Below are 24,769 nucleotides of genomic sequence, written 5' to 3'. Positions count from 1 at the left end.
GCTCCTCTGTCTGATGCTGCTTGGGAGGTCCGTCCCATTCATTTACACGTAATCCGCCCGCCTATCGCTACTGTCGAGCAAGCGGTATTTTCCTTCCGGATACCGCTTGCTCTAATCTTTATGAATGGATGTGTTTATAACTTTTTCTAGATAAATCTAGAAAAACTCCGCACAAGGCGGAAATGTATCGCTCTGTCAGCTTTTCATGCGGAAAGAGCCTTTATGAATGGGGATTTTGCTGAGTGTTCGGTAAAGTCACTGGTATTAAGCATTTCCGCATGCGGAAATGCTTTATGAATGATAGCCATTGACTGTCAGATTCAAGAAAACAAATTTAATGATATACTATGAATACAATGTTGCAACTCCTTTCACGGGCGTGTTCCCGCTTCTTCAGGCAATAAAAAAGGGGGGGGGAGCTGGCGGAGTATATAACAGTATAAGGTCTAGGTTACACCATGTGCCTCTGTTTTATACAGTACAATATAAGTATACCTCACTGTAACTGCACCTTACCCTGTAAACGCATTGCTTGCAGCAGGTTCCGTTGGGATAATGTACTGCATCCCACAGCATTCAAAAGTGATTGCCCCATAGGATTATCATTGCATGTGCATTGTGATGCAATGCTGTTGTACTTTCACATTATGACAATGGCTTTGCAAAGAAGCAATGAGGGAGTCTAGCAGCCCTTGGCACGCCACCCCCACATGCCAGTTAAAATGAGAGATGGCAGTGCAGTGATGACACATAACCCCAGACACACGTGGGCTACATGCTGCTTACATACTACATACATACAGAGGATGAATGGAGTTTGGAAACCAGCAAAAAATATTGCTAGGAATACGATTTTAAATAGAAGCATTGGAGGAAGGAAAGAGTATCTGAGAAATATTTATGGGAAGTTGGTGGATAAAGAACCTCATTTTTCTTTTATATTAAGTATCCCTGCTAAAGCTCACTTGAAGCAAACCGCTATTAAAGTCCAAATCCTGCAAGAACATTTATTTTAAGGAGCCCATACACTGGTCGATTTCAGCGTTCGATTGATTGATCAATCGCAAATCAATGCACGATCGAACAATCGATTTGTGGGCGATTTTTATCGATTTGATCTGAGGACTTGTTCACACTACAAGAGCTTTTCTGAGCGCTTTGTGATTTTAAAAGCTCCTGCTATTGTTATCCTATGTGGGTGTTCTCACTAAAGCGATTTGATTTCGTAAAAACCTCCCCAAAGCATTGCATTAGCAAGAGCTTTTCAAAATCACTAGCGCTTTAAAAGCTTTTGTAGTGTGAACAAGGCCTAACAGGATGGCAAAATCTAGGTCGCTCTGCTGCTGGCAGCAGATTGATGGACCATAGATTTGCATTGGATCTAATGGTGCAGTTATGCATTTAGATCCTTAATAGATTTCACATAGGTTTCCAATAGATTAATCGATCTGGCCTTAGGCCCCTTTTCCACAGGCAGTTGAAGTGTGTTCTCAGCAAGCAGTTACCAGGCAGCAATTAGCAGTTGTGAGAGTTTGAGAGGCATTTCACTGCCTATCAACTGCCTGTGGAAAAGAGGCCTGATTTCCTCTCTCCCCCACCCCCTACCCAACCAGTAGACATTTTCTTGTCCTGAGAACTTTGCCCATCGCTGGATCACATTATACTCATCAGACTACAGCAACATTTGAGGAACAAGGGAGATATAATTAAATGATAAATATCTTTATTGAATGAGAAAACTGTGATTTTCATTGAATTAAGCATTGAATAAGAAGGCTAGGCAACATGTAGGGGCAATTAATGAGTTGCTGGATTTTGCCAATTTTGTATGCAAATTTATGCATTTGAAAATGGACCAATGGGATCTTGCACAACCTTCCATAATCATTCATCAACCGTTACAACTCGTTGAGAAATTGGCTGTAGTGACCAATCATAATTCCAGTTGTATTTTCCAACTTTTATTTACTCTACTTCTTAACCACTTGAGGACCGTGGGCTTTCTACCCTTTAAGGACCGGCCACTTTTTTTCCATTCAGAGCACTGCAGCTTTCACGGTTTATTGCTTGCTCATACAACCTACCACCTAAATGAATTTTGGCTCCATTTCTTGTCACTAATAAAGCTTTCTTTTGGTGCTATTTGATTGCTCCTGCGATTTTTACTTTTTATTATATTCATCAAAAAAGACATGAATTTTGGCAAAAAAATGATTTTTTTAACTTTCTGTGCTGACATTTTTCAAATAAAGTAAAATTTCTGTATACATGCAGCGTGAAAAATGTGGACAAACATGTTTTTGATAAAAAAAAAAACCCATTCAGTGTATATTTATTGGTTTGGGTAAAAGTTATAGCGTTTACAAACTATGGTGCAAAAAGTGAATTTTCCCATTTTCAAGCATCTCTGACTTTTCTGACCCCCTGTCATGTTTCATGAGGGGCTAGAATTCCAGGATAGTATAAATACCCCCCAAATGACCCCATTTTGGAAAGAAGACATCCCAAAGTATTCACTGAGAGGCATAGTGAGTTCATAGAAGATATTATTTTTTGTTACAAGTAAGCGGAAAATGACACTTTGTGACAAAAAAAAAAAGTTTCCATTTCTTCTAACTTGCGACAAAAAAAATGAAATCTGCCACGGACTCACCATGCCCCTCTCTGAATACCTTGAAGGGTCTACTTTCCAAAATGGGGTCATTTGTGGGGTGTTTACTGTCCTGACATTTTGGGGGGTGCTAAATTGTAAGCACCCCTGTAAAGCCTAAAGGTGCTCATTGGACTTTGGACCCCTTAGCGCAGTTAGGCTGCAAAAAAGTGCCACACATGTGGTATTGCCGTACTCAGGAGAAGTAGTATAATGTGTTTTGGGGTGTATTTTTACACATACCCATGCTGGGTGGGAGAAATATCTCTGTAAATGACAATTTGTTAATTTTTTTTACACACAATTGTCCATTTACAGAGATCTTTCTCCCACTCAGCATGGGTATGTGTAAAAATACACCACAAAACACATTATACTACTTCTGAGTACGGCGATACCACATGTGTGGCACTTTTTTGCACCCTAACTGCGCTAAAGGGCCCAAAGTCCAATGAGTACCTTTAGGATTTCACAGGTCATTTTGAGAAATTTCGTTTCAAGACTACTCCTCACGGTTTAGGGCCCCTAAAATGCCAGGGCAGTATAGGAACCCCACAAATGACCCCATTTTAGAAAGAAGACACCCCAAGGTATTCCGTTAGGAGTATGGTGAGGTTATAGAAGATTTTATTTTTTGTCAAAAGTTAGCGGAAAATGACACTTTGTGAAAAAACACAATTAAAATCAATTTCCGCTAACTTGTGACAAAAAATAAAATCTTCTATGAACTTGCCATACTACTAACGGAATACCTTGGGGTGTCTTCTTTCTAAAATGGGGTCATTTGTGGGGTTCCTATACTGCCCTGGCATTTTAGGGGCCCTAAACCGTGAGGAGTAGTCTTGAAACGAAATTTCTCAAAATGACCTGTGAAATCCTAAAGGTACTCATTGGACTTTGGGCCCTTTAGCGCAGTTAGGGTGCAAAAAAGTGCCACACATGTGGTATCGCCATACTCGGGAGAAGTAGTACAATGTGTTTTGGGGTGTATCTTTACACATACCCATGCTGGGTGGGAGAAATACCTCTGTAAATGGACAATTGTGTGTAAAAAAATCAAAAGATTGTCATTTACAGAGGTATTTCTCCCACCCAGCATGGGTATGTGTAAAAATACACCCCAAAACACATTATACTACTTCTCCCGAGTACGGCGATACCACATGTGTGGCACTTTTTTGCACCCTAACTGCACTAAGGGGCCCAAAGTCCAATGAGTACCTTTAGGATTTCACAGGTCATTTTTGTTTCAAGACTACTCCTCGCGGTTTAGGGCCCCTAAAATGCCAGGGCAGTATAGGAACCCCACTAATGACCCAATTTTAGAAAGAAGACACCCCAATGTATTCCGTTAGGAGTATGGTGAGTTCATAGAAGTTTTTATTTTTTTGTCACAAGTTAGCGGAAATTGATTTTAATAGTTTTTTTTCACAAAGTGTCATTTTCCGCTAACTTGTGACAAAAAATAAAATCTTCTATGAACTCACCATACTCCGTACGGAATACCTTTGGGTGTCTTCTTTCTAGAATGGGGTCATTTGTGGGGTTCCTATACTGCCCTGGCATTTTAGGGGCCCTAAACCGTGAGGAGTAGTCTTGAAACCAAATGTCGCAAAATGACCTGTGAAATCCTAAAGGTACTCATTGGACTTTGGGCCCCTTAGCGTACTTAGGGTGTAAAAAAGTGCCACACATGTGGTACCGCCGTACTCAGGAGAAGTAGTATAATGCGTTTTGGGGTGTATTTTTACACATACCCATGCTAAGTGGGAGAAATATCTCTGTAAATGACAATTGTTTGATTTTTTTACACACAATTGTCCATTTACATAGAAATTTCTCCCACCCAGCATGGGTATGTGTAAAAATACACCCCAAAACACATTATACTACTTTTCCTGAGTACGGCGGTACCACATGTGTGACACTTTTTTGCAGCCTAGGTGCGCTAAGGGGCCCAACGACATATTCACAGATCATTTTGAAGCATTTGTTTTCTAGACTACTCCTCGCGGTTTAGGGCCCCTAAAATGCCAGGGCAGTATAGGAACCCCACAAGTGACCCCATTTTAGAAAGAAGACACCCCAAGGTATTCCGTTAGGTGTATGGCGAGTTCATAGAAGATTTTATTTTTTGTCACAAGTTAGTGAAAAATGACACTTTGTGAAAAAAAAACAATAAAAATTAATTTCCGCTAACTTTTGACAAAAAAAAATCTTCTATGAACTCGTCATACACCTAACAGAATACCTTGGGGTGTCTTTTTTTCTAAAATGGGGTCACTTGTGGGGTTCCTATACCGCTCTGGCATTTTACCGGCCCAAAACCGTGAGTAGTCTGGAAACCAAATGTCTCAAAATGACTGTTCAGGGGTATAAGCATCTGCAAATTTTGATGACAGGTGGTCTATGAGGGGGCGAATTTTGTGGAACCGGTCATAAGCAGGGTGGCCTTTTAGATGACAGGTTGTATTGGGCCTGATCTGATGGATAGGAGTGCTAGGGGGGTGACAGGAGGTGATTGATGGGTGTCTCAGGGGGTGGTTAGAGGGGAAAATAGATGCAATCAATGCACTGGGGAGGTGATCGGAAGGGGGTCTGAGGGGGATCTGAGGGTTTGGCCGAGTGATCAGGAGCCCACACGGGGCAAATTGGGGCCTGATCTGATGGGTAGGTGTGCTAGGGGGGTGACAGGAGGTGATTGATGGGTGTCTCAAGGTGTGATTAGAGGGGGGAATAGATGCAAGCAATGCACTGGCGAGGTGATCAGGGCTGGGGTCTGAGGGCATTCTGAGGGTGTGGGCGGGTGATTGAGTGCCCTAGGGGCAGATAGGGGTCTAATCTGATAGGTAGCAGTGACAGGGGGTGATTGATGGGTAATTAGTGGGTGTTTAGGGTAGAGAATAGATGGAAACACTGCGCTTGGGTGGTGATCTGATGTCGGATCTGCGGGCGATCTATTGGTGTGGGTGGGTGATCAGTTTGCCCGCAAGGGGCAGGTTAGGGGCTGATTGATGGGTGGCAGTGACAGGGGGTGATTGATGGGTGGCAGTGACAGGGGGTGATTGATGGGTGGCAGTGACAGGGGGTGATTGATGGGTGATAGGTGATTGGCAGGTGATTGACAGGTGATCAGTGGGTTATTACAGGGAAGGACAGATGTAAATATTGCACTGGCGAATTGATAAGGGGGGGTCTGAGGGCAATCTGAGCGTGTAGGCGGGTGATTGGGTGCCCGCAAGGGGCAGATTAGGGTCTGATCTGATGGGTAACAGTGACAGGTGGTGATAGGGGGTGATTGATGGGTAATTAGTGGGTGTTTAGAGGAGAGAATAGATGTAAACGCTGCGCTTGGGTGGTGATCTGATGTCGGATCTGCGGGCGATCTATTGGTGTGGGTGGGTGATCAGATTGCCCGCAAGGGGCAGGTTAGGGGCTGATTGTTGGGTGGCAGTGACAGGGGGTGATTGATGGGTGATAGGTGATTGGCAGGTGATTGACAGGTGATCAGTGGGTTATTACAGGGAAGAACAGATGTAATTAATGCACTGGCGAATTGATAAGGGGGGGGGGTGTCTGAGGGCAATCTGAGCGTGTGGGCGGGTGATTGGGTGCCCGCAAGGGGCAGATTAGGGTCTGATCTGATAGGTAACAGTGACAGGTGGTGATAGGGGGTGATTGATGGGTAATTAGTGGGTGTTTAGAGAAGATAACAGATGTAAACGATACATTTGGGAGGTAATCTGACGGCGGGTTTGCGGGCGATCTAATGGTGTGGGTGGGTGATCAGATTGCCCGCAAGGGGCAGGTTAGGGGCTGATTGATGGGTGGCAGTGACAGGGGGTGATTGATGGGTGATAGGTGATTGGCAGGTGATTGACAGGTGATCAGTGGGTTATTACAGGGAAGAACAGATGTAATTAATGCACTGGTGAATTGATAAGGGGGGGTCAGAGGGCAATCTGAGCGTGTGGGCGGGTGATTGGGTGCCCGCAAGGGGCAGATTAGGGTCTGATCTGATAGGAAAAAGTGATAGGGGGTGATTGATGGGTAATTAGTGGGTGTTTAGAGGAGAGAATAGATGTAAACAATGGATTTGGGAGGTGATCTGATGTCGGATCTGTGGGCGATCTATTGGTGTGGGGGGGTGATCAGATTGCCCGCAAGGGGCAGGTTAGGGGCTGATTGATGGGTGGCAGTGACAGGGGGTGATTGACAGGTGATCAGGGGGATAGATGCATACAGTAAACAGGGGGGGGTGGTCTGGGGGGGGGTCTGGGGAGAATCTGAGGGGTGGGGGGTGATCAGGAGGGGGCAGGGAGCAGGGGGGGGATAAAAAAAAAATAGCGTTGACAGATAGTGACAGGGAGTGATTGATGGGTGATTAGGTGGGTGATTGGGTGCAAACAGGGGTCTGGGGGGTGGGCAGGGGGGGGTCTGATGGGTGCTGTGGGCGATCTGGGGCAGGGGGGGAGAAATCAGTGTGCTTGGGTGCAGACTAGGGTGGCTGCAGCCTGCCCTGGTGGTCCCTCGGACACTGGGACCACCAGGGCAGGAGGCAGCCTGTATAATACACTTTGTAAACATTACAAAGTGTATTATACACTTTGTATGCGGCGATCACGGGGTTAACATCCCGCCGGCGCTTCCGTATAGCCGGCGGGATGTTGCGGCGGGCGAGCGGTGACAGGCGCCGGCGGAGGATCGCGTCACGGATGACGCGATCGCTCCTCCCATGCCCTTAAATAGACCGCCGCCTCTGTGGGTGAGCCGGTCCTTAAGGGCTCCACTTCCCGGCCGCCTCTGTGCGTTAGGCGGTCGGGAAGTGGTTAATAAATGGACCTTCCTTCATGTCACTGCTCTCCCTGTACATATTCCTGCACAGCTGCTGCGGTTTTCTGTGACTAACCTTGCAGGGCCGCAGTGTGAGGGCTGGTGCACACCGAGCGGCTTTTTGGGCGTTTTCAGATCCGCTTGCGGCTGCGGATCTGCTTGGTCAATGTATCTCAATGGGGTGGTGCACACCAGAGCGGGGGGCGTTTTGCAGAAACGAAAAATGCCTGGGTGAGGCATTTTTTGGATTGCGGGTGCGTTTCTGCCTCAATGTTAAGTATAGGAAAAACGCAAACCGCTCTGAAAAACGGCACTTCAGAGCGGTTTTGCAGGCGTTTTTGTTACAGAAGCTGTTCAGTAACAGCTTTACTGTAACAATATATGAAATCTACTATACTGAAAACCGCAGCAGCAATCCGCAAAACGCCTCATAAAAATAAAAAAAAGCGTTTAAAAATCTGCTAGCATTTTGCGGATCTGCTAGCGGGTTTTGGTGTGCACCAGCCCTTAGTGAGGGGAGAAGATTCATTTCCTCAGATTCACTTCACTCTATGGCCTCTCTTCCACGAACTGTTGAGCTGTGTGCTCAGCAAGCAGTTGCCAGGCAGCAGCAAGCAGTTGTGAGAGTTTGAGAGGCATTTTACTGCCTGTAAACAGTTCGTGGAAAACTCGTGCTCTCCTGGGTGGAGTACAGAAGTGCAACACAATTCCCTGGTGATAAATTCAGCAGGGCAGCATACTGCAAAGAGTCAATCAAGAAGGTGCACTGAAAACTAACGATGGTCAATGAGATGCAAATCGTTTTGAGTTGATGAATCATTATGCAAATTCTGTATGCAAATGTATGTGGCTTGACCATGATCCAATCAAATCCTGCTGAGGTAAAATTTGATTGGTCCATTTGCAAGCAGCATACAAAATAAGCATAATCCTGCATCAACTCAAAATTATTTGCATCTCATTGATCATCCCTGCTGCCAACGCCCCAAATGGGGATAAATGGAGGTGCAAAGCACAGTGGTGTGCATCTTATATGACTAGGTGATTCTGGTACAAGTTATTAAAAAAAGTGTGTTAGAACAAGTAGTTTTGATATTTCAAAGCTAGTTATTTAAAGCTCACCTGAATCCAGTTCTGCTAACAAAGACAATTCCTCACATACCTTTTGTATGTACATCTCCAGCTCTTTCCAGAAAAGGACAACTATTGGTACTGTTGACTTCTGCAGTACAGGGCAGTGCTGACTTCTGCAGTACAGGGCAGTGCTGACTTCTGCAGTACAGGGCAGTGCTGGCGTCTGCAGTACAGGGCAGTGCTGGCGTCTGCAGTACAGGGCAGTGCTGGCGTCTGCAGTACAGGGCAGTGCTGGCGTCTGCAGTACAGGGCAGTGCTGGCGTCTGCAGTACAGGGCAGTGCTGGCGTCTGCAGTACAGGGCAGTGCTGACGTCTGCAGTACAGGGCAGTGCTGGCGTCTGCAGTACAGGGCCGTGCTGGCGTCTGCAGTACAGGGCAGTGCTGACTTAAAGGTCAACTAACTACAGTTGTGTTCAAAATTATTCAACCCCCACTGAAATTGAGTGTTTTGGCCAGTTTGACATTGATTTTGATCATTTCAGTCATCTTGTTTACAATTAAATCAAAGAGGCACTTGTAAGTCAGACAAATATAACATTTATAATGAAATAACCACAAATGTCTTTTCTGTGCTCACATCGTTATCAGTTTTATTCAACCCCCAAGTGACACTCATTCTTAGTACAACATCCTTTTCCAGTTATAACAGCTTTTAAACATGAAGCATAGCTTGACACAAGTGTCTTGCAGCGATCTACGGGTATCTTAGCCCATTCTTCATGGGCAAAAGCCTCCAGTTCAGTCACATTCTTAGGTTTGCGCGCTGCAACTGCTTTCTTTTAGGGCCCGTTTCCACTTGTGGCACACACGTCAGTGAGACGCATGGCGGCACTTCCGGGTCTGCGTGAAGGCAGGCGAATCCCAGAAGCCGTGCCATGCACAGCTGTGGGATTCACAGCCTCCTGCACGAAAACTGTGGGCAGTGTCGGCTGAATCGCTAGGGTAAGAGCCAACATCTCCCAAGCCTCAGGTTTGCGACAGACTGCATCACATTTTCATCCAATATCTCCTGGTACTGAAGAGAATTCATGGTACCTTGCACAAGCTGAAGCTTCCCTGTACCTGCAGAAGCAAAACGGCCCCAAAGCATATGTGACCCCCTCACCATGCTTCATAGTAGGCAAGGTGTTCTTTTCTTCATAGGCCTTGTTCTTCCTCCTCTAAACATAGCGTTGCTCCATGGGCCCAAACAGTTCTAATTTTGTTTCATCAGTCCAAAGAACACTATTCCAAAACTTTTGTGGTTTGTCCACATGACTTTGGGCATACTGCAGTCGACTCTTATTCTTTGGAGACAGCAAGGGGGTGCGTCTGGGAGTTCTGGCATTAAGGCCTTCATTACGCAGTGTGCGCCTTATTGTCTGAGCTGTAACTTCAGTATCCGCATCTGACATCTTTTTGCAGTTCCTCAGCAGTCACAGGGACTTTTCTCCACTTTGTGCTTCAGGTAGCGCACAGCAGTCAAAGTCAGTATCTTCTTTCTGCCATGACCAGGTAGCGTTTCAACAGTTCCCTTTGCCTTGAATTTGTGAATGATGCTTCCTATGGTGTCTCTTGGTATGTTTAACCACTTGAGGACCACAGTGGTAAGTCCAGGCACATTTTTACTAAAATGGCCACTGCAGCTTTAAGGCCAAGCTGCAGGGCCGCACAACACAGCACACAAGTGCTCCCCCCCTAACTCCCCCCCCACCACCACCACCAACAGACATCTCTGTTAGTGGGGTCTGATCACCCCCAAGTTGTTTATTTAAATAAAAAAAAAAATCTTTATTTTTTTATTTTTTTCCGATTTATTTATATATATTTTTTTCAAATCCCTCCCTCCCCCCAGCCGGCCAATCACGACGATCGGTTGTCTATGAGAGCAGATCGCTCTCTTGTCCCCCAGGGAGACAGTCGTGTCACTCGGCTGTCCCCAGTACAGCACTGTTGCTGATCGCGGCGCTGTATATGTAAATAGACGGCGCTTTCGCCGTCTTTACAGTCTCCCAATTGGCGATCTCTCCCGATCGGCGATCGCCGATTGTCCCTTGCGCAGCCTGCGCGCCATCTCCTGCAAACTGCAGCCCCAGGACTTGACGCCAATTGGCGTTAGGCGGTCCTGGGGCTGCCGCCGTGGCCACGCCCATTGGCATGGGGCGGTCCTCTAGAAGTTAATCTTCTTATAGCCATTGCCCTTCCTGTGAAGAGAATTCACCTCTTCTCTTGTCTTCCTGAACAATTCTCTTGACTTCACCATGTTTGTAAACACACCAGTAAGGCCTCTTTTCCACGAACTGTTGTTAGGCAGTGAAATGCCTCTCAAACTCTCACAACTGTTCACTGCTGCCTGGTAACTGCTAGTTGCTGCATGATAACTGCTTACTGCTGCCTGGTAGCTGCTTGCTGAGCACACAGCTCAACAGTTCTTGGAAAAGAGGCCTAAATGTCTAGAAGGAGCTGAGAATCACAGTCATTTTAAATCTGCTTAATTGGTGCTTATGCTTGATTGCTGCTCGTTAACATCCACAGGTGTTTTCAATACCTGATCGAAAACACTTGAATGAACCTCTGTAGTTCAGGCCTCCTTTCCAAGAACTGTTGATAGGCGGTGAAATGCCTCTCAAACTCAACTGCTCACTGCTGCCTGGTAACTGCTAGTTGCTGCATGATAACTGCTTAGGGCCCTTTTCCACTAGCAATCGCTAGCGTTCACGCTGAACGCTAGCGATTGCTGAATCGCAATTAGCGGCGATTCCCCGACGTTCGCGACCGCGATTTTGCTATGCTATGCACTGCATAGCAAAATCGCGGCAAAACTCGCTCCGCGGCGCGATCGCGATCAAGTAAAAAACGAATCGCGGTAGTGGAAATTACCTACCGCGATTCCTATGTTAAAAAGCAAACCGTAGCGATTGTAAAATCGCTAGCGGTTTGCGTTTTTGCGATTCAGCCAGCGCAAACGTGCTGGTGGAAAAGGGCCCTTACTTCTGCCCGGTAACTGCTTGCTGAGCACACAGCTCAACCGTTTGTGGAAAGGAGGACTAAGAGTGGTAGGCTTTAAAGCTAATGGGTACCAATCAAAAAATAAAAAAGTCAGTTACTCACCTAAGGAGAGGGAAGGCTCGGTCCTAATGAGCCTTCCCTCTCCTGGTGCCCTCGGTGCTGCGCTGGCTCCCCTGTTCGCGTCCGCCGCCGCAGGGACTTCGGAGGTCTTCGGGAACACTCGGGCTTCCGAAGACGGGCCGCTCCATACTACGTACGCGCGAGTGCGTCATAGAGGGCGCTCGCGCATGCGTACTATGGAGCGGCCCCGTCCTCGGGAGCCCGAGTGCTCCCGAAGGCTTCCGAAACATCCCTTCGGCTGCGGAAATGGCAGTATTTGACCGAACTGGTCGAATACTGCTACGGGGGATCCTGCGCGGGACCGGGCAGCGGGAGAGGAGAAAAGGCTCATTAGGACCGAGCCTTCCCTCTCCTTAGGTGAGTATCTGACTTTTTTATTTTTAAATGGGTAAACATTCACTTTAATGGATTGAATAATTGTGTCCATTAAGAAATCACAAAAAAAAAAACGTTTAGGCCTCTTTTCCACGAACTGTTGAGCTGTGTGCTCAGCAAGCAGTTATCATGCAGCAACAAGCAGTTACCAGGCAGCAGTGAGCAGTTACCAGGCAGCAGCGAGTAGTTACCAGGCAGAAGTGAGCAGTTACCATGCAGCAGCAAGCAGTTGTGAGAGTTTGAGAGGCATTTCACTACCTATAAACAGTTCGTGGAAAAGAGGCCTTAATACTGTATTACAAAAACAATTGATGTCATTTTAGTTGCATTTGGTTCTTTAATAAGTCCTTGTAAGATTTCATTCTGAACACAATTACAAATGTACACTAAATTCCCTAACACCCTTTACAGCATTGGGGGTATGAATAATTTTGAACACAACTGTATTTCCTTTGAAATTATGCTATCTGTCAGCCTGTCCTGCTGATCCTCTAATGCAGTTCTCCCCAACCCTGTCCTCAATGCCCACCAACAGTGCATGTTTTGTGGAAATCCACAGAGGAAGGAAATTAGCTCTGCTGCAACACTAATTATCCCACCAGTGCATGTTTGTGGTTTTCTGCAAAACATGTACTGTTGGTGGGCCCTGAGGAAAAGGTTGAGGAACTCTGCTCTAATGCTCTTAGCCATACATAGACCCTGAGCAAGCATGCAGGTCAGATGTTGGAGTGGATGTGCCGCATGCTTGTGTCAGCTGTGTGATTCAGACACTACTGATGCATGAAGATCAGCAGGGCTGCCAGGCAACTTGTATTGTTTAAAAGGAAATAAATAGTTCAGCCTCCATATCCCTCTCAGGTCCATTGTCTTTTAAAGGTACATTCAAAATTACGGTCATCATTATACTGGCATGTTTAGCCCGCTATACAGGACTGCACATTGGAAGCAGGTCTATCACTATCTCTCCATGGGCCATATGCAATTCACTTTTTTCCTAGGGCCCGTTTCCACTTGTGCGGTGGGAATCGCTGCAGTAAAAATTTGCATGCGAATGCGAATTTTCATGCAAATTCGCATACGATTTCACATGGATGGCGATGTATGTGAATTTAACCATGGCAGTGCCTGTGTGCTTTTCCATTGATTCCATGCGAAATCGCATGAAAATTCGCATACTAATGCAGCATGCGAAATTCCCTATTAAATACATTGTATGTGATTCGCATAGCGGTATGCGAATTCTGATGGCTCTGCCGTGCAGATTTTTTCTGCACAGAAAAACACAAAGGGATCCTGACAAGTGGAAACAGGTCCATCCACTTGTATTGGCTATGCGAATTCACATGCGGCAAACGCATGCGAATTTGCGATAGTGGAAACGGGCCCTGAGTTTTTTCGTAGGCCTTGTTCAAATTATAAATCGCAAGAGCTGAGCAATGTATACTTTTTTTTACAGCGCTTTTCTAAGCGATTAATTTTTTTCACTTTCTAACATCAGTCAGGAAGTGAACTCTTTAACCCAGAAATGAATAAATACAATATATTTATTCATAAAAGCGCTCATGAAATCGCTATACAAAGCGGTTTTTCAAGTGCTTTGCAATTTGCCTATACCTTCCATCGAGCCAAAGTGCTCAGAAAATGGTACATGTAGTGCGTGATTTTAATAAAATCAAAACGCTCACGTGAACACTGTTATAGGAAATAATTACACAAGTGCTTTTAGGGTGATTTGCAAAATCACCAGTGCTACAAAAAAAAAAAAAAACAAACAAACACGGATAGTGTGAACAAACCTTTAAGTGAACAAGGGGCCCTTGTGGGGAGCACTATTGCGACGAGCACCGGATTGCGCTGACTACATCTGTAAGGTGTAGATCTGACCATACAGTATTTGGAATGTGTAGGTCTAAACTGTGTGCGTACAATTTAATTTTGAGGACTTGGATTGACCATGTTTGAGGATTCCCAGGCCTCTAAGCTATCTACACACACTCGTTTGATGTAAAATCTGTGGTTTGATAGAGGTTTTAAACTTTTTTTTTTTTTTCAAATATTTTTATTGGAAATCGCTCTTAGGGCTCGTTTCCACTATCGCGAATCTGCATGCGTCCAACGCATGCAGATCCGCACATGTAATACAAGTGGATGGGCCTGTTTCCACTGTAGCGTTGTTGAGGTGCGTTTTTTTCAGCGTGAAAAAAACGCACAAAAGAGCCAACGATTTCGCCTGCGTCGGGAATCCGTGCGAATCGCCGCTAATGTATTTAATAGTAAAAACGCATGCGTTTGTTACATGCGTTTTTACCCGCGATTTCGCGTGCGATTTCGCACCTTTTTCAATTTTATTTAGCCCTGGCAGTGTCATGGTTAATTTCGCATGGCACCCTGCCATGCGAAATCGCATGCGAAATCGCGGGTAAAAACGCATGTGGAAACGCATCCGCATGCGTTTTTACAAGCGTCGGAATGCGGCCGAAATCGCGTCGCAACAGTGGGAACGAGCCCTAAATGCATTATTGGGCCATTAGATCCAATGCAACTCTACGGGTCATTAAAAGCTCTTGCTAATGCAAGGCTATGGGGAATTTTTACAAAATCACATCACTCCAGTGAGAACACACACATAGGGTAACATTAAAATCACAAAGCGCTTAGAAAAGCTCCTGTAGTGTGCACCAGGCCTTTTGGTTTTTGATTTTATTGTCCGTGGACTTTTCAAACTATCTCAGGTTGACATGATTTAACCACTTGAGGACCGCAGTGTTAACCCCCCCTAAAGACCAGGCCATTTTTCAACAAATGGGCAACAGAGCTTTCTGTTGGTGGAATCTGATCACCCCCATCATTGTTTATTCTTTTTTAATAAATATTTATTTTATTTTTTCTTAATAAATCTCTTCTTTTTTAATTAATTATTTCCCCAGTGTTCAAAGTGTCCAAATCACACCAGAAACAAGCATGCAGCTAATCTTGTCAGATCTGACAATAATGTCAGAAACACCTGATCTGCTGCATGCTTGTTCAGGGTCTATGGCTGAAAGTATTAGAGGCAGAGGATCAGCAGGACTGCCAGGCAACTGGTATTGCTTAAAAGGGAATAAATATGGCAGCTTCCATATACCTCTCACCCACAGTTTTCCTTGAGGGTAAAAAAAAAAAAAAAAAAAAAAAAAAGGGGCGTGGCTTTACTGGTCTCATCCTTAAAGGGAAGGTTCAGGGACTGTTAAAAAAAAAAAACCGCATCCACTTACCTGGGGCTTCCTCCAGCCCGTGACAGGCAGGAGGTGCCCTCGGTGCCGCTCCGCAGGCTGCCGGTGGCCGACCCGACCTGGCCAGGCCGGCGGCCAGGCTCCTTCCACGTTCCAAAATGCGCCTCACGGCGGTGCGCTGACGTTATCGGACGTCTTCTGGGCTGTACTGCGCAGGCTCAGAACTACTGAGCCTGCGCAGTAAAGCCCGGAGGACGTCCGATGACGTCAGCGCGCTGCCGTGAGGCGCATTTTGGAATGCGGAAGGAGCATGACCTGGCCGCCGGCCTGGCCAGGTCGGGTCGGCCACCGGCAGCCTGCGGAGCGGCGCCGAGGGCACCTCCTGCCTGCCACGGGCTGGAGGAAGCCCCAGGTAAGTGGATGCGGATTTTTATTTTTTTTTAACAGTCCCTGAACCTTCCCTTTAAGGCTGCTTTCACAGTGGGATGTTACAGGTGCACGTTAGAGCAGCCTGTAATGCACGCCCACCGCACAGCAATGAAAAAATCAATGGGCTGTTCACAGTGCCCACGTTGCGTTACACAGTAACGCTTCACGCCAAGACAACGTACTGCATGCAGTACTTTATACGCGGCTAAGCCGCGTTAGACTGTTTGCACATGCTCAGTACCGGTGTTTTTTTATTTTTTTATTTTAGGGGCGGAGAGGAAGCTACGTAGCCAGGCACATTGCAAGTGCAGTGAATGCCAAGTAGCCGTGTTTACGCTTTGGAGTGGCCGCTGATTGGCTGGCGGGACCACGTGATGCGGAGAGCTCCGCTCACGTGGTCTCTGCAGCGCCTCCGACAGAGCAGGCACACCAAGAGCTGCTTGTAATGCGGCTCTTGGTAGCGTCCTGCTCCAACACCACCAGGCGTTGTGTTAGGGGCACGTTATGTGCCCTATAACGTCCCCTAAACGCAACGTCCTGGTGTGTAAGTAGCTTTAAAGGGAACCTTAACTGTGGGCGGAAAAAAAAAATCACTTACCTGAGGCTTTCCCGAGCCCCTGCAGCCTCCTGTGCCCGCGCCGGTCCTTCGGTGCCCTCCGCGGTTAAGTTTCGTTTTCGGACTGCTAGTTGTCCTCCGGCCAAGCTTCTTCTTCCGCATTCCCTGTCGTAAAGAACGCTTTACGGCTCTTTACGACGGGGAATGCGGAAGAAGAAGACACTTGGCCGGAGGACGACTGGCAGTCGGCTGAAAACGAAACTTAGCCGTGGAGGTCACCGAATGACCGGCGCGGGCACAGGACGGCTGCAGGAGGCTTGGGAAAGCCTCAGGTAAGTGAATTTTTTTTCGGCCACAGTTAAGGTTCCCTTTAATGTATGCAGTACTTAGCTTAGCTTTCATATATATCTTCTGGTTATGTCTGTTTATACAAATACCACTGTGATCATGAATTTGTCACGAGTGATTGATTGCTTTTCCTCTTTTTTCCAGAAAAGTACGAAGACGCAGAGCACCTATGAGCTGCCCACTCTGTACAGAACTGAAGACTACTTTCCCAGAACCTCCCAGCGCTAGACTACACAGCAGGATTAAGCCCTAGCAGTCACAGGAGTTGCTGTACTCTCACCCATACATAGGGCAGTACATAGAGGAGTCCCTCCAGGCCCGGTACAGGAAGATACACTGGCCTTTATTTCCTCTTCTCTGCTGCCACAGAAAGGGACTGTCAGATGAATGCTTTGTATGCAATATTTCCGTCCCTGCTTGTCACAGTGACCTAATAAAAATTGATTTTTGACAAGTGGTTATCTGTCCAATATTTATTAGCAGATTCCTGGAAAAGGGAAAAGGCTTTAGTAGGTTACAACTATGGACCAGCGTGCCAAGACCTGTTAGTAGGTTCAACATCACTAGATTGGTAGTACATGAAAAACAGGTCAGTGAGCCCTATTGTTTAACCACTTGAGGACCCACCCTTTACCCCCCCCTTAAGGACCAGCGTTGTTTTAGCTGATCTGTGCTGGGTGGGCTGTGCAGCCCCCAGCACAGATCAGGGTGCAGGCAGAGCGATCAGATCGCCCCCCTTTTTTCCCCACTAGGGGGATGATGTGCTGGGGGGGTCTGATCGCTCCTGCCTGCCAGGGTGTTGCGGGGGGGGGGGGGGGCACCTCAAAGCCCCCCTCCGCGGCGAAATTCCCCCCCTCCCTCTCATCCCTGTCACCCCTGGCAATCTGGGCTGCACAGGACGCTATCCGTCCTGTGCAGCCAGTGACAGGCTGTCCCCTGTCACATGGCGGCGATCCCCGGCCGCTGATTGGCCGGGGATCGCCGATCTGCCTTACGGCGCTGCTGCGCAGCAGCGCTGTACAATATAAACAAAGCGGATTATTTCCGCTTGTATTTACATTTAGCCTGCGAGCCGCGACCGGCGGCACGCAGGCTTTTCACGGAGCCCCCCGCCGTGAATTGACGGGAAGCAGCCGCTCGCGCGAGCGGCTGCTTCCTGATTAATTAGCCTGCAGCCGGCGACGCAGAATTGCGTCGCTGGTCCTGCAGCTGCCACTTTGCCGACGCGCGGTATGAGTGCGCGGTCCGCAAGTGGTTAAGGCACTTCTAGAGATTAAAGGTCTATACACAGAGTAAAAAAAAAAAGTCACCACAAACAACCAACGGCACAGAAACAACTTTACTGGCGACAACAGGCAAACAAGTCTTTTCAACAACACCCACAAACCGATACTGCAAACGACCAACTCATGGACATTCTGTAGAACGTCCCTGACAGTTTACACATGATGTGGCCAACTGCACAATATCTGCCCAACAGTTACGTGAGTTGATCTGCCGGATGGATTGGGAAAAATGTCAGATATCGGTAGCTCATGGCTGTTTGGCTACAAAAGGTTTTTTTTACATGATTTTCTATCAAATTTTGGTGTATTTGGGCGACAATCTGTGGTTTGATAGAAGTTTCAAACAACTTTTGCTGAGTGTGTGTACATAGCTTAGAGGCCTAAGAATCCTCAAACATGGTCAATCCAAGCCCTCAAAATTAAATTCTACACACACAGTTTAGACCTACACATTCCAAATACTGTATGGTCAGATCTACACATTACAGATGTAGTCCATGCAATCCGGTGCTCATCCCAATATTGCTCCCTATAAGGACCCTTGTACACTTAGTGCGTTAGTATGTGTTAGTATGAGTGTGTGTTTTTTCCATAGCAGTGCATTGTGAAAAAGGTTTCAGTTAAAATGCAGATAGTGGGAACTGAGCCATAGGCAAAGATGGGTATTACTTTGAAAATCAGATTACTTTCAGTTATAACTGAGAGCAGCTGCTTAAGGCTGGTTTCACAGTGAGAGGTTAAAGTCCCAGGTTACAGCAGCCAGTAACGCAGCCTAACTCACAGCACTGTAAAATCAATTGTGCTGTTCACAGTGCCCATGTTGCTTTACATAGTAACGCAGCACATTTAAACAAAGTGCTGCATGCTGTACGTTATACTGGGCTAAGCAGAAGCAGCGTTAGACTGCTTGCACATGCTCAGTAATGTTGGAGGAGGAGGTCTCCCCTCCTCCTCTGCGGCCAGCCACATGGCTAATTGATATTAACTGCACTGCAGAGACTCATGGTAGGAGTGTAGTGTTGTCCGGATCATGAACGAATCGTTCATTTGATCCGGATCTTTTTTGTGAGTCGAATCATCCAGATCATCACAATGAAAGATTCGGTTCACAGTGGATGTCTGTCTGGAAGAAACCGGAACATACAGAATGTACAGTGCAGGGAAAGTCCTGTCCTGTTAGTCATTTCACCCCCAGTCTGCTTCCCTAGTAAAATGATTCAAATGATTTGGTTAAAAGATCCGGATCTTTTCAATGATCCAATTCAAATGATCCGAATCCTTAAAAAGATCCGGACTTCCTATCACTAACCTGGAGGGGCTGCTTTGAAAGCTGCATAACGCAGCTCAATCTGACGTCCCACTTCAACATGACCATGCGTTGCGTTAGGGGCACGTTATGCGACCATAACATCCCCTAAAACGCAACGTCTTGGTGTGTAAGTAGCCTAAGTGTAAAAGGGCCCTTACTGCTGCGCACGCAATCAACCACAATGGCCCGACATCTTACAGCATGTCCGATTCATACATGCGACAAATTTCAGCACAAGATTGGTCAATCGTCAAATAATTATCGGAACGAATTGGTCAGTCAGCCACCAAGTCGCCTGATGTATGCCTACCTTAATACTTTTAGCCATAGATCCTGAACAAGCACGCACATCAGATGTCTCTGACTGAAATCTGACAACCTGAACGCCTGTCTGATGTCTGAAAGATCAATAGGACAGCCAGGCAACTGGTATTGTTTAACCACTTGAGGAACGCAATGTTAAACCCCCCTAGTGACCAGGCCATCTTTTACTAATTGGGCCACTGCAGCTTTAAGGCCAAGCTGCAGGCCCGCACAACTCAGCACACAAGTGATTCCCTCCCCTCCCTTTTCTCCCCACCAAAAGAGCTCTCTGTTGGTGGGGTCTGATCGCTCCCCAGTTGTCTTTTTTTTATTTAAATATTTGATTAATTTTTGAATAAACGTACCAATTTTTTAAATTTATTTTATATTCCCCCCGCCAATCAATCAGTGTGATCGGCTGTCATGACAGCCGATCACTTCTCTGCCTACAGAGGGGATAGCCGTGTCACACGGCTGTCCCAAGTACAGCGCTGCCTTATATCACAGCACTGTACATGGCTATTAGACGGCAGTTTCGCCGTCTAACAGTCTCCTAGCGGCGATCACTGCTGGGAGACTGAAGGCAGAGTGGAGATCCTGCTAGCCCCATTGAAAGCCATTCTCACCTATCGGCGTGGAGTGGACCTGGGGCTGCCGCGGCATTCACGTCAACTGGTGTGGAGCAGTCGGCAAGTAGTTAACCGCTTGAGGACTGCAGGGCTAAACCCCCCCTAGTGACCAGGCCATTTTTAGTAAAATTGGCCACTGCAGCTTTAAGGCCAAGCTGTAGGGCCACACAACATACCACACAAGTGTTTCCCCCCTCCCCCCCCCTTTTCTCCTTACCCACAGAGCTCTCTGTTGGTGGGGTCTGATCGCTCCCCCCATGTTTATTTTATTTTTTTTAAATAAATATTAGTGTTGCTTTTTTTTTTTTTTTTTTTTTTTAAACCCTTGTTTCTTTAACCACTTCAGGACTCAGTCTTTACCCCCCTTAACCACTTGAGGACCCACCCTTTACCCCCCCTTAAGGACCAGCGCTGTTTGTTTGGATCTGTGCTGGGTGGGCTCTGCAGCCCCCAGCACAGATCCTCGGCCACACAGAGCGATCAGATCGCCCCCCTTTTTTCCCCCCTATGGGGATGATGTGCAGGGGGGGTCTGATCGCTCCTACCTGCAAGCATTTTGCGGGGGGGCACCTCAAAGCCCCCCTCCGCGGCGACATTCTCCCCCCTCCCTCTCCTACCTGCTCCCCCGGGAGATCTGGGCTGCACAGGACGCTATCCGTCCTGTGCAGCCAGTGACGGGACGTCCCCTGTCACATGGCGGCGATCCCCGGCCGCTGATTGGCCGGGGATCGCCGATCTGCCTTACGGCGCTGCTGCGCAGCAGCGCCGTACAAATGTAAACAAAGCGGATTATTTCCGCTTGTGTTTACATTTAGCCTGTGAGCCGCCATCGGCGGCCCGCAGGCTATTCACGGAGCCCCCCGCCGTGAATTGACAGGAAGCAGCCGCTCGTACGAGCGGCTGCTTCCTGATTAATCAGCCTGCAGCTGGCGACGCAATACTGCGTCGCTGGTCCTGCAGCTGCCACTTTGCCGACGCACGGTATAAGCGTGCGGTCGGCAAGTGGTTAAGGACCAGCGCTGATTTCTAAGATCTGCAGCACAGATCAAATAACAGGCAGAGCACCAGATCGCCCCCCTTTTTTCCCCACTAGGGGGATGATGTGCTGGGGGGGGGGTCTGATCGCTCATGCATGCGTGTGGGTGGCGGCACCTCAAAGCCCCCTCCACGGCTGGATTCCCCTTCTCCCTCCCTGCCCCGGAGATCGGAGGCTGCACAGGAACGGATCTGTCCTGTGCAGCCTCTAACAGGCTCCTGCCTGTCATGTGATAGCGATCCCCGGCCGCTGATTGGCCGGGGATCGCTGATCTAGTACAACGCTGCTACCGTTAGCAGCGTTGTACAAATGTAAACAAAGCAGATTATTTCCGCTTGTGTTTACATTTAGTCTGCGAGCCGCGATCGGCAGCCCGCAGGCTATTCACGGAGCCCCCCGCCGTGAATTGACAGGAAGCAGCCGCTCGCGCGAGCGGCTGTTTCCTGATTAGTCTGCAGCCGGCGACGCAGATGTGCGTCGCTGGTCCTGCAGCTACCACTTTGCCGACGCACGTTATGAGTGGGCGGTTGGCAAGTGGTTAAATACCCTCCCTCCCCCCAGCCAATCATAGCAATCAGCTCTCATAGGCTTCACCCTATGAGAGCCGATCGCTCTCTTGTCCCCCAGGGGGACAGCCATGTCCCACGGCTGTCCCCAGTACAGCGCTGCTGCCGATCGCAGAGCTGTACGTGTAAATAGACAGCGATCACGGCGTCTGCTCGGAGACTGAAGGCAGGGGCGGAGCTCCTCCCCCCAAGCAGGAGATGCGCGTGCAGCCTGCGTGCGATCTCCTGCAAAACAGAGCTCCAGGATTTTACGCCAATCGGCGTTAGGCGGTCCTGGGGTTGCTGCCGCGGCCACGCCCATTGGCGTGACGCGGTCGGCTAGAGGTTAAAAGGAAATAAGCATGGCAGCCTCCACATCTCTCATTTCAGGTTTGCTTTAAATCATGTCAACATGAGATAGTTAGGAAAGTCCACAGACAATAAAATAAAAAAGCAGTGTAAGGCCTGGTGCACACTACAAGAGCATTTCGAAGTGCTTTGTGATTTTTAAAAGCTCCAGCTAATGTTACCCTATTTGTGTGTTCTCACTGCAGTGATGCGATTGTGTAAAAATGCCCCATAGCATTGCATTAGCAATTAAGTGAATGCACTTTTTTCCCACTGGCTGTCCTGATTTAGGACGTGACAATTGTTCTTTGGCACAAGCAGGCAAGTTTGTAGGTAGATGTCCACTTCATCAGGTTAAAGTGCTGAACATAGGTGCTTACACACTATAAGGTTCAGCCTCTTGGCACTATAACCTGATGAAATGGACTTCAATCTATATAAACAATTACTTCTCCATACTGGCGGCCCATATTCAGGAGGTAAGTGCAGTAACTTGCATTCCATGTTATTTTTTCATTTTGTTTCTCCCGGGGGCCTCCAACTATCCTGTCTTTACACAATAAGCTAGCTAGATACAATTTAGCTTTCACCACTGCAGTCTGGAATATGACCATTTTAGATCCAAGGCTAAAACGACAGTCCAAGTGGGAGATGTGCAATTGCCCACATACTTTCAGAAACACCCATTAGGGAGTAGAATACTGATTTAAATTCTCTGCCAAATAGATTATTAGCTCTACAATGAAGGTGCGCATTAACACTGCAATTTTTTGCAAACAATCACATAAGAAATAAATAGTATTGAATTCGCATGCACAGCATTAAAGAATCCCAATTTGAAAAACCAGTAACGATAGTATCCATGAAGCTTCAGCCTTGGCGATCGACTATTTCTTTGAGGAAACTATTGATAATGTGATCATTCAGGATGAATTGGAGCCACCAGCTTCTGTTTCATACAATATGATCTAAATCTGATTGAAAATATGATCCATTAAAAATTGTACAGTTAATGGGCACCTTTAAAAGGTTCCCAGTTCTCTTTGTGTACCTCATACAGGTACTACAACACTATCAAACTTAAATCGATTTGGAACAGTTGAAATGTTTTTTTTGCTGTTATTAAAGTGGACCCAAATTAAAAATACAAGATTTCAGGGATACAATCTATTTTCTAACTTATAATAATAAATAGCAGCCTTTTTTCAGCTGTAGGATGACAAATATAAAATATTTTACATTTAATGGAGGAACCCCTCCCTTCCTTTCATATTGCCGGGACAGAATCCGGCAAACTGGTGGAGTAGCTGGTGTCCGGCAAAAAAGGAATTGCTAATGGCTGCCACCTGTATAACCCTAGTTAGGAAAAGAGAAGGGTGAAAAGTATGCACTGACATGCTCATAGGCTTGAAGGAGTGTTTATTTATCTTTGTATGTGTCAGAGTGGTGCAACTAAATATTTTGAACTAAAAAAAAAAAAAAAAGAAAAAGTTTGGTTTGAGTCTTTTCCACCGACAGTTGATAGGCAGTGAAATGCCTCTCAAACTCTCACAACTGCTTGCTCCAGCCTGGTAACTGCTCACTGCTGCTTGGTAACTGCTTACTGCTGCTTGGTAACTGCTTGCTGAGCACACAGCTCAACAGTCGGTGAAAAAGAGGCCTAACTCATCCTGACGTATTCCTGCTAACATGGGTGCTGCACAGCTGCCAGAGGAAGCACTGTGAGGCCTTTGTTCCCCAGCCCAGCAAAGAAGCAGCACGCTCCTCAGTGTCAGGAATAGGAGGGGATAAGGACTGATTCAGCATGGATCCAGGCTCTAGCTGCAACAACTAAGGCCAGGGGCACACTAGAAATTGCCAACAAAATGCTAACACAAAGCACTAGCTATTGCGATAGCACTTTGCAATTTGTGCTGCATTTTGTCCACCGGCAGCTGTTATGTCCGGTGCAGTCCTCCTATGGTTGTGATTTTGCATTCCCCGCCACCGGTCCCGGTCTAAATATTTGTCTAACTAGACACATACTGCTCGCGTCTCTGGGAGCTTACTGCGCAGGCGCCATGGCAGCGCAGCCACAGTTGTATTGGACGGATAATTACACCGGGACCAGCGGCGGGGAACGGAGGATCGTAGGACGATGGCGCCGGAAATGGCAGTTGCAGGGGGCCGATAGAAGCACGTGTCAGTGTATGAGTTGTCTGAAAGGGGTTCTGTGAAGGGTTTTTAAAAACAATAAACTGTATTGGAGCCCAAAGGCTCACAAAATACTGCATGTTCGGCAGTTGCGATTTTCAAATTCGCAATCACTCTAGTGGGCTCACCTCCATACACTTTCATTAGCAAAGCGTTTTTAAAAGCATTAGCAATTCTCAAAACTCCAAAATCACTCACAAAAGTGCTCTAGTGTGTCTGAGGCCTAAAGCTGAACACACTGGATATGTGTCAAAACAGTCTTTACTGATAACACTGGGTGACATTTTGTCCCAATCAGCATACAGATGCGTGTGTGTAGTGTGTGTGTGTGTGTGTGTGTGGGAAGGGGTTATATTGTCGGAGAGACTGGCAGCTGTCCTGTTGCAGTTTCAGCAAGAATTTCAAGCACTTAGTGGTCCATGATCGATCTGATTCACTGAATTATTGCAGGAAAGGCCATCAAATAATCATTTCA

The 24,769-nt window shown here is 47.0% G+C and overlaps 1 protein-coding gene across 4 annotated transcripts in view; it reads left to right on the top strand.

Annotated features, from left to right (window-relative positions):
- BCAS4 (breast carcinoma amplified sequence 4) overlaps positions 1-17,099 on the top strand; it is a 128,318-nt gene extending 111,219 nt beyond the window's left edge. For 2 of the 4 annotated variants that reach the window (XM_068264277.1, XM_068264275.1), the window contains one exon: positions 16,790-17,099. In XM_068264277.1, coding sequence (XP_068120378.1) covers positions 16,790-16,873 — 84 coding nt within the window. In that variant the 3' untranslated portion in view covers positions 16,874-17,099. The remainder of the gene's footprint in view (positions 1-16,789) is intronic. The other 2 variants (XR_011025421.1, XM_068264276.1) reach the window with 2 other exon arrangements.
- The last annotated feature ends 7,670 nt before the right edge of the window (positions 17,100-24,769 follow it).

This window comes from Hyperolius riggenbachi, chromosome 12, assembly GCF_040937935.1.
Source record: "Hyperolius riggenbachi isolate aHypRig1 chromosome 12, aHypRig1.pri, whole genome shotgun sequence".
Lineage (NCBI taxonomy): Eukaryota > Metazoa > Chordata > Amphibia > Anura > Hyperoliidae > Hyperolius > Hyperolius riggenbachi.
The sequence above is the reverse complement of the archived record's forward strand: the minus strand, read 5'-3'. Positions and strand labels throughout refer to the sequence as shown.